This window comes from Choloepus didactylus, chromosome 4 (assembly GCF_015220235.1).
Source record: "Choloepus didactylus isolate mChoDid1 chromosome 4, mChoDid1.pri, whole genome shotgun sequence".
Lineage (NCBI taxonomy): Eukaryota > Metazoa > Chordata > Mammalia > Pilosa > Megalonychidae > Choloepus > Choloepus didactylus.
Window position 1 is genome coordinate 31,894,190 of NC_051310.1, and position 15,440 is coordinate 31,909,629.

Here is a 15,440-nt window from a genome sequence, read left to right on the forward strand (position 1 = left end):
CAACTAAAACGGTAGAGCTAGTTCAAAGAGAATTTTGAGGAACTAGGTATTTTTAGGCATTTAAGCAGGAATAAGAGACTAAGATTCCCATATTGGATACAAAATAGGTAGCTGTCCTACAAAAAAATCATAAGCTTTGGGGTTATCTTTTCTACTGGACAGAAATTATTTACATATCTACCTGATAAGATCCACAAGCTGGCATGTGACTTCAGAGTCTGAGCCCTTATTTAATTGTAAACAGCAAAGTCAAACAAAACTACATTCCCCCAGATATGAAAAAACTCTCGGTGGGCTTGTTTAAAATGCCCAAAAATGACTCTGAAAGGACACACTGAACTCTCCTGGACTTATTTCTAAGTTTTTGATAATTTTTCTTATCACATACCACCCATTCCCTCCAGAGTTGTGCACAATTGTCAGCCTGGGAATAGAGTTGCCGGGAGAAGGGCAACCAGGCTCCCGGACTCACAGAGGCATCGAGAGTCCTGGGAAATACCTAAGGCCATTACTGGGCACACAGCCTTCACACCCACCCCTTCCCAAATATTGTAGACATGTTTCCTGATTAAGACAAGACAACTGCATCCCTAAGGCTGCCCCCTGCCCAGGCCCTGCAAACAGGGGCATCTATATAAAGACAAGGTACCAGCAAACGCTCTGTGCCACGCCCCAGTCTGGGCTCTTCACGCAGACTGACTAACTTAGCATTCATAGGCAACCTCTGCAATGGTCAGGTGAAGAAAGTAGATGCAAAGAGGGCAAAAAGCTTGGCCACTAAGCCCCCACTAAGGGAAGCTGGGATCCCAACCCAGGGGTCCTGGCTCCAGAGAACGTGCTCTCGATCGCCATGCCCCCTGCCTCTCCACTCACAGTGAGATCCTATCTGGAGGCAGAGGCAGCACCAAAGACTTCTGAAAGGTTTCCAGTCCCATGACGCTACCACAGATGCAAAGAATAGGTGTTCCTTTTGGGGACAAGACACTTGAATCTCAGTGGGAAATCTAGGACTGTCTGGCTAACTAAAGCCATGGTACAGCTCTATTTAGAGAGAAAAAAAAAAATCAGTGACAAGTCTTTTAATTATTCCATGTAAAAAGAATGTGCCACTCATGTAAGTGATTTCAATAATTATACAGTAATTGCCTTTATTCTCTAACAGTAGGGAGAGAAGAAAAAAAACAACCAGGAATCTAAAAAGGGTGAGTAAAGAATCAATTTAGTAAATAATATTTAAATCAAGGAGTTATTTTTGGATTTTTCTCAAAATCTGAATTGGCTAGAAGTGCCTTAATTATTTTATAATTGCGTGGATTAATTTACTCCAACCCCCCAGGGAAATTCTATTTATGTTCTTTGGGGGTGTCTTAGAAGCAAGGCCAAAATCTCTGAAAGAAACAGGAGGTTGGTGATACAGGATATTAATAATCACAGAAGTAGCCCAATATTAAGTATAAGGAGGGTAATAATTCAAACGCAGTGCCCTTCTCCCACTTTCTGCCCAGGCTCCTTAAGGTGGAACAGCATCAAAGACCAAAACAGCCGACAACCTCACCCCCACCCAACCCCTAGAAACCATGCCAGGGATATAAAATATCCCTTGCTTGCTGCAGCCCAGCGAAGGCCAAACTTACTCATGGGGTGAATCTAGGACTAGCAAACACTGATGATTTCCTCATCCTGGGACCCCTTGAACCACACATGGTGTTGCAAATGGAAGAAAGAGATGCGGCTTAGTTATGGGGAGACTGAGGAAGTAACTCTAATTTTGGAGAATCTAGGCATGTGGAGAAAGCTTCACTAGGTTAAGCTGGTACTGCCACATGAAGCTACCAGAGGTCTTGGGCAGACAGACTCTTATCAAAGTTATCCCTGGTACCCAAAAGGGCCGTGGCTACTAAAGGAGGTGGGCACGGGTGGGTGCCAGGAGCCAGAGCCATCGGAAGACACAGTGAAAGGGAGGAAAAGCTGTGGACACCTGATGTCCCCTATCTCAGGCAACAACTCACACCAACTCATTCCTCCTTAGCTGGATCAACATAAAAAATGGGGAAAGCCTTCCTGCCATACTTGTTTTCCTCTTCTTTTGGCAAATATCTTACTGTTAGCACCACGGACTGGGTTGAGGTTGGAATTCCAGCGTCGTAACATTTGGTGAACATGAACAGCAGGCTCGGTACAGCACCATGCACTTTACATTTCAATCCTTGAATAATCTTATAGGTTACTCTCTTCTTGTCCCACTTTACAAAAGGAAACTGGGGCTTCAAAAGGGTGAATACCTTCACCAAGGCAGCACAGCTGGTAACAAGCAGAAGCAGCATGAGAATCCAGGTAGGGGGACCCCAAATGTCACCCTCTTCCCCACTCCTGACACCCCTGCTGTTGAGGAAATAAATATTCAGGAGACCCTGGCACTCCTCTTCTACACCTTGACCCCTCTCCCATCCCCGAGTTCTAAAGATTTGGTCCGAGAAGTTATGACAGGGTGGACGATGTAAAGAGATGATTGCTTTTGAGTGAGTTCAGTAACTAGGGTCTTCATGTCTCTTCAGCTACTCTTCCCTGTCTTCTGAGTACCTTCTGCCATAGAGCCAGACAGGCCCAGCAAGTGGGAGATGATGCTCAGCAAAAACGTACACCTCCTATTCCATGTGGAGGTGGTGGTGGTAAAATCATGAGAAACTGACTGCAGCACGGATTTTAGAGTTTGAGGAAAGGGGCCACCATCTGCTTCATCAATGACCATTACTCAACCTCCTGTGTACTCCCAGACAACACAGGTAGGTGGGCAGGAAGTGGCTCAAACACAATTCTCAAAGATTCTGTGGAGGAAGACATGCCTTTGCCAAGAATAACTTCACGAACTATAAATAAAAAATTTTAGCAGAATTTCCCAGCTTGCAAAGTTCACATGATGACCCTGTGAAATAAGTATTGTTGTTACTCCAACTGTATAGATGAGGAAACTCAGACTCAGAGCTTAAGTAACCTACCCAAGGGCACATGGCCAATAAATGGCAGAGCCAGAATGCAACCCCACATGCCCAGACTTTGAAAGCTTCTGTTAGTTCTGCCACACCACCCAGCCCCTGTGGAGCCTACCTGGCCGCCCCCTCTGACACTCTGTCATTAACAGCACTTGCATGCACTGCCCGCACAGAGTAGGTGCTCAACAAACTTTTGCTCTTACAATAACATGGAACAGATTCAAAAACTACTGGAAAGAAGAAACACAGCAAGGGCTTCTGGGTAAACATGGCAGACTGAACCCGAGCCATTAACTCCACTCCCACATGAACTCCACTGCTATGGATTGAATTGTGTCCCCCAAAAGGTATGTTCAAGTCCTAACCTCAGGCATGTGAATATGATCCTATTTGGAAACAGGATCTTTGACGATGTTACTAGTTAAGGTGAGGCCAATTGGATTCCTTCATCCACTATGACTGGTGTCCTTAATAATAAGAAGAAACTGGACACAGACGAAGAGACAGAGAGGTGAACACCAAGTACCGGTTGAGGAAAAGAAAGCCATGGATTGCCGGAAAGCCACTGCCTGAAACCAAGAGAGGCAGGGAACAGATTCTCCCCTACAGGTTAAAGAGCGAGCCGGGCCCTGCCTACACCTTGATTTTGGATTTCTGGCCTCCAGAACCAAGACAGTAAATTTCTGTGGTTGTGAGCACCCAGCCTGTGGTCCATTGTTAAGGCAGCCCTGGCCAACTGAGACACACACTAACATGCCTCTAAAAGAACAAATGCAGCAAGGACCCCACCACCACAAAAGGGTAGAAGGACCAAAGGCAGCAGACACAGGAGAATTCTGTTGTCTCGTGGGAGCAGAGGGCTGCTGGGAAATGACTTGGCCAACTAGAAAACATGGAGCCCTAAGCCAGCAGTGGGGGGGTTTGTGTTTTTACCTCTGAGCCCCAGAGAGGCTCAGGAACCGAGGGTCCCTGGCACCTCTGAAAGAGGGATTTGGGGTCCTGAGGAAAGGAGGATGAGATGAAAGTTTCAGCGAGACCCCCAGACCCACTCTTGCACCTGGCAGAAGAGGAAGGTTTGTACTTCCTGGAGGTATCAAGCAGCTCTGGAAGCTGGACCACACACCAGGCACACCCACCTGAGCACAGGGACATAGCAGCCGCGGGGTAGCCCCTGCCCATCTTGCCCAGCGGTGACTGCCAAGCCAGTGTCTTCAGAAACAGTCTCCCCACCAGGCCTCCAGTCACAGTCCCTGCCTCCCGACACTGTCACCTTTCTCTTGGCTAATTTCACACAAATTAAATTGGGCCTTAGCCCAGGCAAGGTCTTAAATACACACTCACTGAAATCCAATTAACCTTCGATAAAGGTCCTGCAATCAATAATCATTCTGTGGCTAGAGGAGGCTCCATGCAGTCCAGGAAAGCGGGCTCCTGTGCAACCTTTATGTTTAATGAAATCAATTGCAGTCACTGTCGCCAGCTCTTAAAGTGAATGGCAAATACGGTAACAGGGCCAGGCCCCGTGGTGCCAATGCTTCTGGGCTCAGACGCACAAATCCACAAGGGCCCTGCAGGCTGCTGCTCCCCGAGGCCCTGTGCTCCTGCTGAGTGAGTGCACCTGTGCAGGGCTGCCTCATGCCTGGGGGCAGCACAGCACAGGTGAGCCCTGCGGCTCACCTGCGCAGCCCTTGACCCCTGGCCTGGGGACAGTGATTCCCAAACTTCAGTGAGGGTCTGAACCACCTGGAGTGTTGGTTAAAATGCAGATTTTTTGCCACCCCCTCCACCTCTCCCCACCCTAGATGCTGAATAGTAAGCTTGAGGTGGGGCACAGGAATCTACATTTTAAAATAAGTTCCCCGGGTAATTTTGAAATAGATGAACAAGTCTTAGCTCCTAGCAAGACACAGAATTTCTGTTTTATAAAAATGTCCAAACAGGAAGGACCCTTACAGTCCAGCTAGTTCAACGCCTTCAGTAAGAAAATTGCAGCCCCGAAGTTGTGGGTGGTAATTTTCCCGAGGTCAGGCAGTGAGCCACCAGCAGGGATGGAGCTTGAACCGAGGTTGTCTTGCCCTTAATCTGGTATTTCACTACCTGGGTCTCTATAAGCAACTGGCAATTTAGACTGGTTCTCAAACTAGTTCTCAAGCTAGGCTGGGTGGGACTGGGAAGCTGTGGCATGAGTGGCCTCCTCAAAGGCGAGTGGGGATGACTCAGCAAGTGTTTGGAAGGGCCTGGAGCCATCTCCACCCACCTCCACAGGGGTTCCTCCTAGAGGCACCTTCCAGCTGAGTCACTGGTTTGCAGCAGCCAAGATGCCACTCGCCACCCTAGCCCCAGGATTTGGGTGAGATCTTTGTCCTCTGTCACACCTATCTGTCCTTGTACTTTCCTATGCAAGGAATGCTCATGCCAAGCTGTCCTCAGGAGGGAGTATCACATCAGGGGCCAGCTTGCTGAGTCCCACAGTCCCAGGGAGACATTTAGAACCTCAGAATTCTGTTTGAAACTTTCAGGAATGTGAAGTCCTTCATATTCAACACACATACACATACAGACACACAGACACACAGACACACACACACACACACACATACACACCACTAGTCTTCCGTGAGGCCTGTGGCTTTGCTTGGTTGGTAAGAGACATGATAGGCTCATTTCTGCAGAGCAGGGCCTGTCCCTCACCTACTCCCGGCATCATGGATGGTCAGCGACAGCACCACAAAGCAGCCGGCTCCCCGCCCACCGCTCAGCCTGGGCTTTCTGTGAAAGTCAGCATTTAGTGACATCATCTCAGAGCCCAAAGAGCTTCTCAAAGGCAGTCATGCAAACCCTACAGGCCAGGGGCAGGGGTAAGTAATAAGAACAGTGTGGTATGATTACAGGGATAACAGACCAATGGAATAGAATGGAGATTCCAGAAACAGACCACACCTGACTTACGATGCAGATGCTAAACCCTGAACACTGCACACTATGATCCCATTTATATGAAGTTCAAAAGTGGGCAACAGCGACCTGTGGTTAGCCCTGGTGGGGGGCGGGGGGTATCCCTGGTTGGGGGGTTATGATAGGGAGGGGGCAGAGGAACCCTGTTGTGGGGGAAGGGCTGGGGAGGCTTTGCTCCTTTTCTTGACAGTGCTGGTATGGTATATACATATGAAAATGTACTGATGTGTACAATTATGATTTGTGACCTCAGGCAAGTTGCCATCCCTCTCTGGGTCCCTGATTCATCTGCAAAATGGAGACAATAGGACCTCCTCATAAGCTTATCATAGGGTGAGGGCCCGGCACAGGGAGTCAGACATCCCATGATGTTAGAGCTCCCTTCCAGGTAAAGGCGGCAGGGGCCCAACAATAATAATGGGAACAGCAACCTCTAGCTACCGTCTGGGAGCACTAACCACATGCCAGGCACCGTGCAAAGTGCTGTCTGTGCATTAACTCTGGTGGTCCTCACTCCTCTGAAGGCAGGTCTTGGAGTCATTCCCATTTACAGAGGCCCCCAAGCCCCAGCAAGCCTGTGCTCACAACCACAATTCCACCTGCCTCATCTTCTGAGCCAAGGTGTGGCTTTTTTTCCTTTGGTCCCATCCCAACATTGGGGCCACATGCTCATCTTCGTGGGTTGCCTAGCACATTTACCTCCTCGCTGTCTGGTCTCTTCCATTCCTTCCTCCCCACCCAGAGTGGCGGAGCATGTCACTACACTCCTCAACACCCATCAGTGGCTGCCCAGTACCTCCAGGGTCAGACCCAAGGCCTCCAGAATTTATTCCCCCAGCTTGAGGAGACAGGGCAGAGGAACGGACAAGATGACCTCAAAAGATCCATCTTATTTGGATAGTCTGTAATTCTTTAGTCAATGGCTGCATTTCAGGGCAGTGGGGCCAGATTCAGAGGCCCTCGTCCCTGGACGTGCCTGTCTGCGCTGGGAAGGCAGACAGAGCCCATGTCCTCTCACACAGCCCCCCGAGCTCCTGTCCTCACCTCGTTGACATCGATCTTGTTCCTCTCCATGTAGTGTCTGTCATTGACCTGCCCGCCCTCCAAAAACTCCATCAGAAGGACCCGCTTGGTGGACAGCTCCCAGTAGATCCGGGGGACCTAGAATAGGAAAGGGCAGGGTCAGATGGTCTGGGAAGCTGGGAGCCACGACCACCACTAGGTGCAGTGAGCCAGACGAGAGCAGGTGCCTCTTCCCACGACAGGAAGAAGAGGCCCAAGGGGGACCTTGGCTTGGGTGTGGGGACAGGGAGTGGCCAGGCTAAACGCAGAGGGCTGGCTGCTTCTCCTCTGCCAGCCAGGGCCCTGCCCTCCTCAACATCTTCCAGACAGAGTTAGAGCCAAAACTAAAATTGGGTTAGGGGAAAACATATGAAATACCTTGTACCTGGGCCAGAGTTTGTGTTAAAAGCTAGTACCCTCTTCCCATCCCACCACCAGGCTCATTTCAGGCTGTTTTCGGGAATCTTAACCCTGTCTCAGTTTCTCATCCTGAGCAATGGGCATATCATATGTATTCAATGAATGAATAAATGAGTGAACCTTTAGCAGATGATGATTTCAGCTAGGGAGTCATGCATTTTCTCAAACCTGTTTCCAACAAGTCCTCTGTGGCTGACAATGCCCCACACCTAGTCCCAATTCTCCTCTTCCCCCTGCCCACCTCTACTTCAGGTGGAGACAGGAAAAACTATTGCCCCTGCCTGCCTTGCAACTGAGTATGGCCCTGTGACACAGTTCTGGCTTGAGACATAAGTCGAGGTCTGTTAAGGGATTCTGGGAAAGCTTTTATCTCCTTAATAAAAAGGGATGTTTGTAGCGGGTGTTACTCCTCTTCTCCTTCTCGTCTTGCCTTGAAAGTGAATGGGGTGCCTGGAGCTGCAGCAGCTAGCTGAGGAAAAGGCCAAAAAAATCAGAGATGCCAGCTGTGATGCAAGCAGCTACTGCAAGCCTTAATGCTACATGAGGAAAGGAAATTCTTTCTACTGAAGACACTCTAAATTGGGCTTCCAGTTACCTGCAGACAAATGAATTCTCAACTGATACATCGTCCAACCCTCTCTGACCCTGAGAACACCCAACAGTCAAGAAGAGAATGGATTCCCCAGGAGTAGGCAAGAGACTGGACCGCACCAAGGGCTGTGGGCTGCCATGTGAGTGAGTGACACCCCAGGAAGCAGAATTACCCGGCTTTCGTGCCCTGCTCCCGTAATAACTTGATGGTCTATTTCTTCTTACAAATAAAGAAGCTATGACAGTGAATTCAAGTGTTTCGGGGAATAAGGTCTTCCCGACCCCAACCCCCAAAACTCATCTAGAAGTAAGATAGCGGCCCTCAAGTCAAGAGAGCTGCCTCCTACTCCCAGTTCAGCTGATAAATACTGCACAGTAGACCAGCCACTTAACTCCTCTATGCCTCAGTTTTCCTCATTAGAAGGGAAAATTGTTCTTGCCCCATTCTCAGGAAGGAGCTCTGAGGATAAACAGGGCTGTACATACAGGTGAAGCTCTCTGGGTTCCTTGGAACAAAGGTTCCAACTGAAATCATGGCTATTTGGTCTGCCACTTTCCTGTGGTTTTTCATCCTTTCAAATCTGGGCCAGTAGAAAAATCTGTGACTCTGGATAACTTTGAACTTAAAATTCAAATTGCTTGGCATTTTCCAAAAAGTATCTTTAAGAATATGAGTGCACGTTTCATTGTTGTTGCTATTTTGCTGTTGTTCCTGGCTTCCGAGTGAAAGGGATATACTTTGGGGTTCAGTTCTTCCCTCCTGTTTATTTGGAAACCAAGCTTGGCAGAGGGCACCTGGGGCTCTGGAGACACAAGGTCAGAACCAAGGCCAGGCCTGGCTGGGGAGACTTGGAATATAGTCATAAAAGAGCCATGGATTGAAAGAGAAAAAACAAAGGCTGGAGATTCTCTGGGTCACTAATCAGGGTCATTGGTGTGCTCTGGCTCCCCTCCCCACCCTCGTCACCTACCCCACCCCCATCTCCCTCCAGATGTCACCACCCCAGTCTGACAGACAGAATCCACTTCTTGCTTCAGCTGCTTAGATCTGAAATGATAGAAATATCAAACCTGGGGAATGAAGGGGTTTATTGTGGGTGCTTGCCCCTCAGTGGATACAACACCGAAATGCCTGCAAAATGCCAGACCATTCACTGCTTGGTTAGGAGAAAAGTGGCTTAACAGAGGAACAGAAGGTCAAGTGACCTGTTCCTAAATCACCATGGAGGCAAGGAGGGTTTGGGAGATGTAGGATGAAATTCACTCCAGCACAACACCCATGTTTCAACACCGTGTTGAAAAAGAAAAATTAAAGAGGCAATAAGAACTCATGCACACACACCCAAAAAAACAAACAAAAGAAAAACCCTGGTTAAGGTGCCTTCTGCCCCCAGAGGCAGAAAGACACACCCTGGCCATCAGGTCCCCTGGGTGCAAGGTCTGCCTGCTCACCGCTAGGCAGAGGCCCCACTCCGGTGCGCTCCACCTGCCCCCCACACTGAGAACAATCCTGACCCCAAGAAGGAGGGTGCAAACTGTAGAACATTCTAGACCAAGACTCTGGACTTCGGCCTCCAATCACTGTGCTGTTCACCTGGCCCTCACCCTGTGCTCCTGCTTTGCATCTGTGCTTTGGCTTTTCTGTGCCAGCACCCATCACCAGGGCTGCAGTAGTGGAGCAGAGCATGGGTCCTGCAGTCAGAGGCCGGGGTGGTTCTACCTCCTACAGCTGTGTGACAGCAGTGAGCTGCCTATGCCTCTGAGCGTCAGCTTCCCGATCTGTAAAATGGTGACGGCATTTACAGTGGAAGCAACAGTGCCTGCTTCCTACTGGCACAGATAGATACTGATGCCTGCCACAGCACCAGAAATTTAGCAACTTCTCAACAAATGTCAGCTGCCACGACAGCCACATATAGGTGGTTCTGATTCGCAGCCAGAGATGAGTCACTGTATGGGCAGTCCACTGTAATTCAGATCTTTCCCATGAACTACTACAAAGGCAGAACAGCAGAGTGGTTTAACATGCAGGCTCTGGAGCCAGGCTGCCTCCACTGAAAGGCTGTCTTGGCCACGTACCAGCTCTTAACCTTGGGCAAACTGTTTGACCTCCTTGGGCCTCAGATTTCCCCATTGGTGACATGGGGTCCATAATGGTACCTCCCTCATGGGGCTGTTAGGATGCAAGAGTAAATACATGTTAAGCACGTAAAACAGTGTCTAACACGGTGTAAGCATGCAAAAATATTAACTAGTGTTAATCATTATAAATCAGGGGTTCTTAATCTTTTAGCTCTTAGGAAGCTATGACATTTCTCCAAAAGCATGCAGCACGTCCCCTCAGATTTTGTACACAATTTCTGGAGAGCCCCAGCCTCTTTACCTCTGACTCAGAAACCCTGGAATGGCCCTACTTAGGAGATGACCCACCACCCATCCCTACCTCCAGACACACAGACACACTCTCATCTCTTCCTCTCCTTGATTTGGTTTGGTTATTATAAGGCTTCTCCTCTCCTACCTTGACCTCAGACATCACCCAGGTTAATCACAAACTTCATCTCTTGTCTTACCCACTCCCTACACCCCTACACACATTCTCTCTCTCCTCTCTCTCTCTCTCTCTCTCTCTTTCTCTCTCTCTCTCTCTCTCTCTCTCTCTCTGAGGCCAAATCCACAAATGCCCTGATCTTGACCGTTCAGCCTGGCTGCCCCCCGTCCCCCTCCCCCAGTCTCCCTGAAACCATACTTGCATTCAATGCTTGTCTGAGGCATGGAGATTTATGGCACAGAGCTGAGGTTATTAAACCCCATATAAGCACTGGAAGATGCCTCACACACTGAGAGGTAAACTCTTTGCTGAGGCTTAATTACGCACAGATGTTGTGATGGGGTGCCAGTGTGCAAAGACGATTTATCTCCAGTTTTAAGAGCTGAACTGGGTTCATGGCACAAAATTTGCTTCCTGCTTGTTGTGTGTTTAGGCAAACTTAATTACTCAGGAGCCTAATTCCACCATTGTCTTAAGACGAGTATGCAGGTTTGGGAAGGAGCAGGTCAAATGGGTACCTCAATTATTTACCCATATTTGGCATTCTCTTACAAAAAAATGTGTTATTATTATTACTATTACATGCCTGGTCTAGCAGTCGCTAGCTGGCCCCAGAGAGGAGACGGTTTCGCTGTTTCCATAGGAACAGTGGAGGAGATGGTTCTGTTTGTCTGACTCATAGTTCTGGCCCTGAGGAGCACACCTGTGGGGCAACAGGCAGCAGAGTACCCTGAGAAGAACACCAGAGTTGAGTCAGAAAATCTGGCTGCTAGCCCTAGCTCCTCCACTTTATGGCTATGACTGTCATCTGTAAAGTGGGATGATGGTTGTTTAAGGATTCAGTGTCAGAGGACTTGCATGGCATTCAATGCAACAGCGCCTGACGCAAAGATACTGCCTATCTCTTTCTACATGGTAACCACTTCCTGGAAGCCCTCTCTGAGCTCTTTGACCTGAGTGCAATTAAGTATTTCCTTTAGGGCATCCACGGAAACAGGTAAGTCTCTATCATAGCATCGCTCAACCTGTATGATAACAACATGTTTGTGCAGGAAGTTTCTCCAGGGCAGGGGCCAACCATCTCTCTTGTCTGGGTACCCCAAGCTCCTAGTACAGCAACAACCTCCTAAGAAATGCTCAATAGAAGTGGGATAAAGGAATGAAATAAATGAGATATGCAAGTGGAAGCATATTTTAGATGCTGTAGAGTCTAATTGGTCAATGTTATTTCTTGTCTGAGGGAGCCAAGTTTTCAGACTAGTTTGAACTAGTTGTTTGAGCTTCAAGGATGGGGTGGTGGTAGCAGATTTAGTCTGCAAGTCTGGATTTACATGCACAAGAGGGTCTGTATATCCAAGTCTCTGATGGCGGCCAAGGAAAAGCCAGCCAAGCAAAGTGGGGGCAGGCATGACCGCCAACCCCACACTCAAAGAGCTAAACTTCTCCAGTGGCTACATCTATACCTTCCACCAAAATCAGTGTGTCAAGACACTGTGTGATCAACATGGCTGTGGCTTCTCGCATGATCCAAGCTTTGGAATTCTGGTCACCCCATCTTTGTTCATCAATCCAGACAGCATGAGAAGTATAAACGTTACCCCATTTCTCATGACGTCTTCAAAAGCCTTGACATTTACTTCAAATGCAAATTTAGTTCAATGCAATAGAAACCTTCCCATTCAATGCTGGAATCACCCTCTCCAAAAAGAGTCCTACTTTTGAGTTTGATCTGGAACTAGCACTTGGAGTTCCCTAGAGGCTTTCAGACATCCCCTCCAGATCTCCTGAATGGAGAGAGAAGGGCTCATCTCGCCTGAGGATTGAAAGCCAAGCTCTCCACGGAGACTGCCAGAGGGGCCTCTGACACTCTGCACCAACCCAATAAAGGGGTGCCCCTGCATAAAGGGGTACATCCCCACTAAGGACAAAATGGGTTAGATGAACATCAGTGTTGGCATGTATCTTCCTCATTCCAACCCCTCTGTGCCCTCTGGGGAATATCAAGATGGTCTTCAAAGACCAGCTCTGGAGCCATCTCCTCAGCAGAGCCTCTCCTGAACTGCTTGGCCCAAGGGAGCCCCTTCTTTTGAATCCTGAGAGCACCTACGTGCAATGCCTCTTGCAGAGCACTTACAGCCATGACCTTGTATTGCTTGATATCATTTCCCACTTAAGTATCTTCTATTATATAGTCAGTTCTGCTAGGATACTTGTTTTGAAAACACAAATTTATTCCAATGGGATAGATATGTTTCATCATAATGTAAGTTTTGCATTTGCTTATATGCGATTCCATCCACAAGAAACACTAAATGAACATAGAAAACTGGATTCAGCTGACCCACGCCACTTAGGAAGACACAAAACACACACGCACCTCAAATGCCACTGCGAGTGTTATAAGCCACACCCACTCACATCTGGTGTCACTTTTCATGCCATTACAGATGACTGTCCATCCATCACTTCACAATAACTTACAAGCTGCAGTGCTTCTGATGCCCAATTCTACAAGCTAACTTCAAGGTAAAGTCCCATATGAATTGCAGGATTATGTTGAAGTAGACTGAGTTTTGTACCCCAGAAAAAAAAAAAAACATGTCCTTAATCTTAATCTATTCCTGTGGGTTTTAACCCATTGTAAATAGGACTTTTTGAAGATGTTATTTTTAGTTGAGGTATGCCCAACTGAATCAGGATGGGTCTTAATCTTATTACCAGAGGCCTTATAGAGAAGTCCACAAAGGAAAAACCTTTAAGTCAAGAGAACTCGGAAGAGAAAAGAGAAGACATCAGCACGTGATTTGCCATGTGACCAAAAAGCCAAGGACCCAAGGATCACCAGCAGACAGCCCCAGAATGCCACAAGTCTTTGGAGAGAAAGCATCACCTTCCTGATGCCTCAATTTTGGGGTTCTCCTAACCTCAAAACTGTGAGCCAATAAATTCCCATTGTTTAAATCTACCCATTGTACAGGATTTGTTTTAGCAGCCAGAAAACTAAAACATATACATCTCTTAGCCATTTTACATGTATAAAACTGGGCTACTGTTCCTATTAGGCTCCTATCCTTTGTGCATGTGTCACTGATGAGGTTTGGAAGTGTTGTACCCCAGCCCCATTTGCCCCGTGAGCGCCATGGTTTCTGTTGTGCGATTTTGCATAGTGTGTGATTTTTAGGAACACATATGTCACATTATAGAACTGACTATATTAAATGAGTTAATATCATATATATAAAGTTTTGAGGACAGTGCATGGGGTACACTAAGTGTTAGCTATCATTACCACCATCTCTATCATCAACATCATCATCTTATGCTTCATGGAGGCAGAGATTGTAGCTTAAAGGCCCTTGGATAGTGCTCAGTGTATCTCAAGTGCAGATCATTCAATAAACATCTTTTTGATTGACTGACAGATCAACGATCATATTTGGTATTTCTTTGTAACTTTCAAGGACTTTAATATACATCACCAGTGACAAATCATTCATCCTCAGAAAGATGACCCAGGAAAGAGACATCCCCACTCATGTTCTGAAAGGGGGGACACTCAGGGCAAGGACCAGTCCTCCCCCAGCACCACCCCAAACACAGACTATCCTACTCCCCGTTGCCCTGCCACTCCTACCTTTAGGAAGTCAAAGTGCTTGAGCATTTGGGCCACTTTTTCGGCATTCCTCCCTTCATTGAGGAAATCCAGCTCCAAAGGCATGTTCTTCTTGGCTTCATCCACAAGCCACATGAATTCAAACTCTGGAAACAGCCACTTCACAGCCAGAACGAGCATCTGAAATCCACCAAGTCCTCCATCAGTAGGCCCATTTTTTTTATTTCTTAATCTGAGTGGTTGTTACCTGAGAGTTTATTATATTATTCTCTAAACTTTCTGTATGTCTAAATATTCCATAATAAAAAATTAAATTGGAATAGGAAAATAAGGCTGCAAAAGATAAGAAGAGCAAGAGATAAGGGATTTGATGAAAAGCTTGGATCTTTAGCAGTTTGGCCCCACTGTGGATTCTTGAGGGATGATATGGTGAAGAGAGTAAGTTCAGAATACCTAGCTGGCATTTGGGGTATCAGTTTAATGATCTGAAATTAAATATCAATGGCAGAGAACAAGAGTCCAGTGACATCTACAGAACACACCACAGCCCCCTCTATATGCAGGAACTCAGTGCTGCTTAATGGGATAATCAGCTTTTGCAACAAGTCCACATGGGATCTGAGACACTCACAAATTCACAGGTGACAGCTCCACAGTGAATGAACAACGGTGATGTCAGGGACGTGAGGAGTTCCAGCATTCCAGAAGGGAAATACAGAATGCAGCTCTCCTGCTCTCCGATAAGCCCTCCTGGATATGCTGTCCATGTTCAAATCCAGGACTGGAGAGAACTGACCAGATCATCTTAGTAATTCTTGGTATCAATTGCAGTCCAAGTTCTCCAAAAACACCCAAACCCCCCACCCCCGGCCAAGGCAGATGGCAATGAGCAAAACCTAAGGAACTGTGGGCCCTCTAGCACCAAGAGAACTTCCTCATTCAATCTGTCCAGAAGGACTCACTGAGCCCCAGCTATGAGTCTGGCCCGATGTTTCTTTTTGCCCTGGTCTATAACGTTGTACCCAATGCTGCATTAGGCATTGTGAGATACAAAAGAAATAAATCTAAAGCAAGGCCACTAACTACAAGGCATTTGTATTTCAAGCTTTGTTTTTTATGTCCTAGGTGATGTACCAGGCACCATTCTAAAAGAATCATCATGCAGGGTTATTATCCTCAATTTCTATCAAAACTCTGTTTAATTATATTGGGCTGCAGTCTAATTTCCTTTAAATCTTGTCTAGTCTTTCATGGGCTA

At 47.3% G+C, this 15,440-nt stretch overlaps 1 protein-coding gene across 5 annotated transcripts in view; it reads right to left on the reverse strand.

Moving 5' to 3' along the window:
* ADCK1 (aarF domain containing kinase 1) overlaps nucleotides 1-15,440 on the reverse strand; it is a 126,844-nt gene that overhangs the window by 21,139 nt on the left and 90,265 nt on the right. For 4 of the 5 annotated variants that reach the window (XM_037832178.1, XM_037832176.1, XM_037832179.1 and 1 more), the window contains 2 exons: nucleotides 14,204-14,362; nucleotides 6,990-7,106 (listed from right to left, as the gene is read on the reverse strand). The exons of the other annotated variant lie outside the window; for it this stretch is intronic. In XM_037832178.1, the coding sequence (XP_037688106.1) occupies nucleotides 6,990-7,106; nucleotides 14,204-14,362 (276 nt within the window). The remainder of the gene's footprint in view (nucleotides 1-6,989; nucleotides 7,107-14,203; nucleotides 14,363-15,440) is intronic. 5 annotated transcript variants of the gene reach the window in all.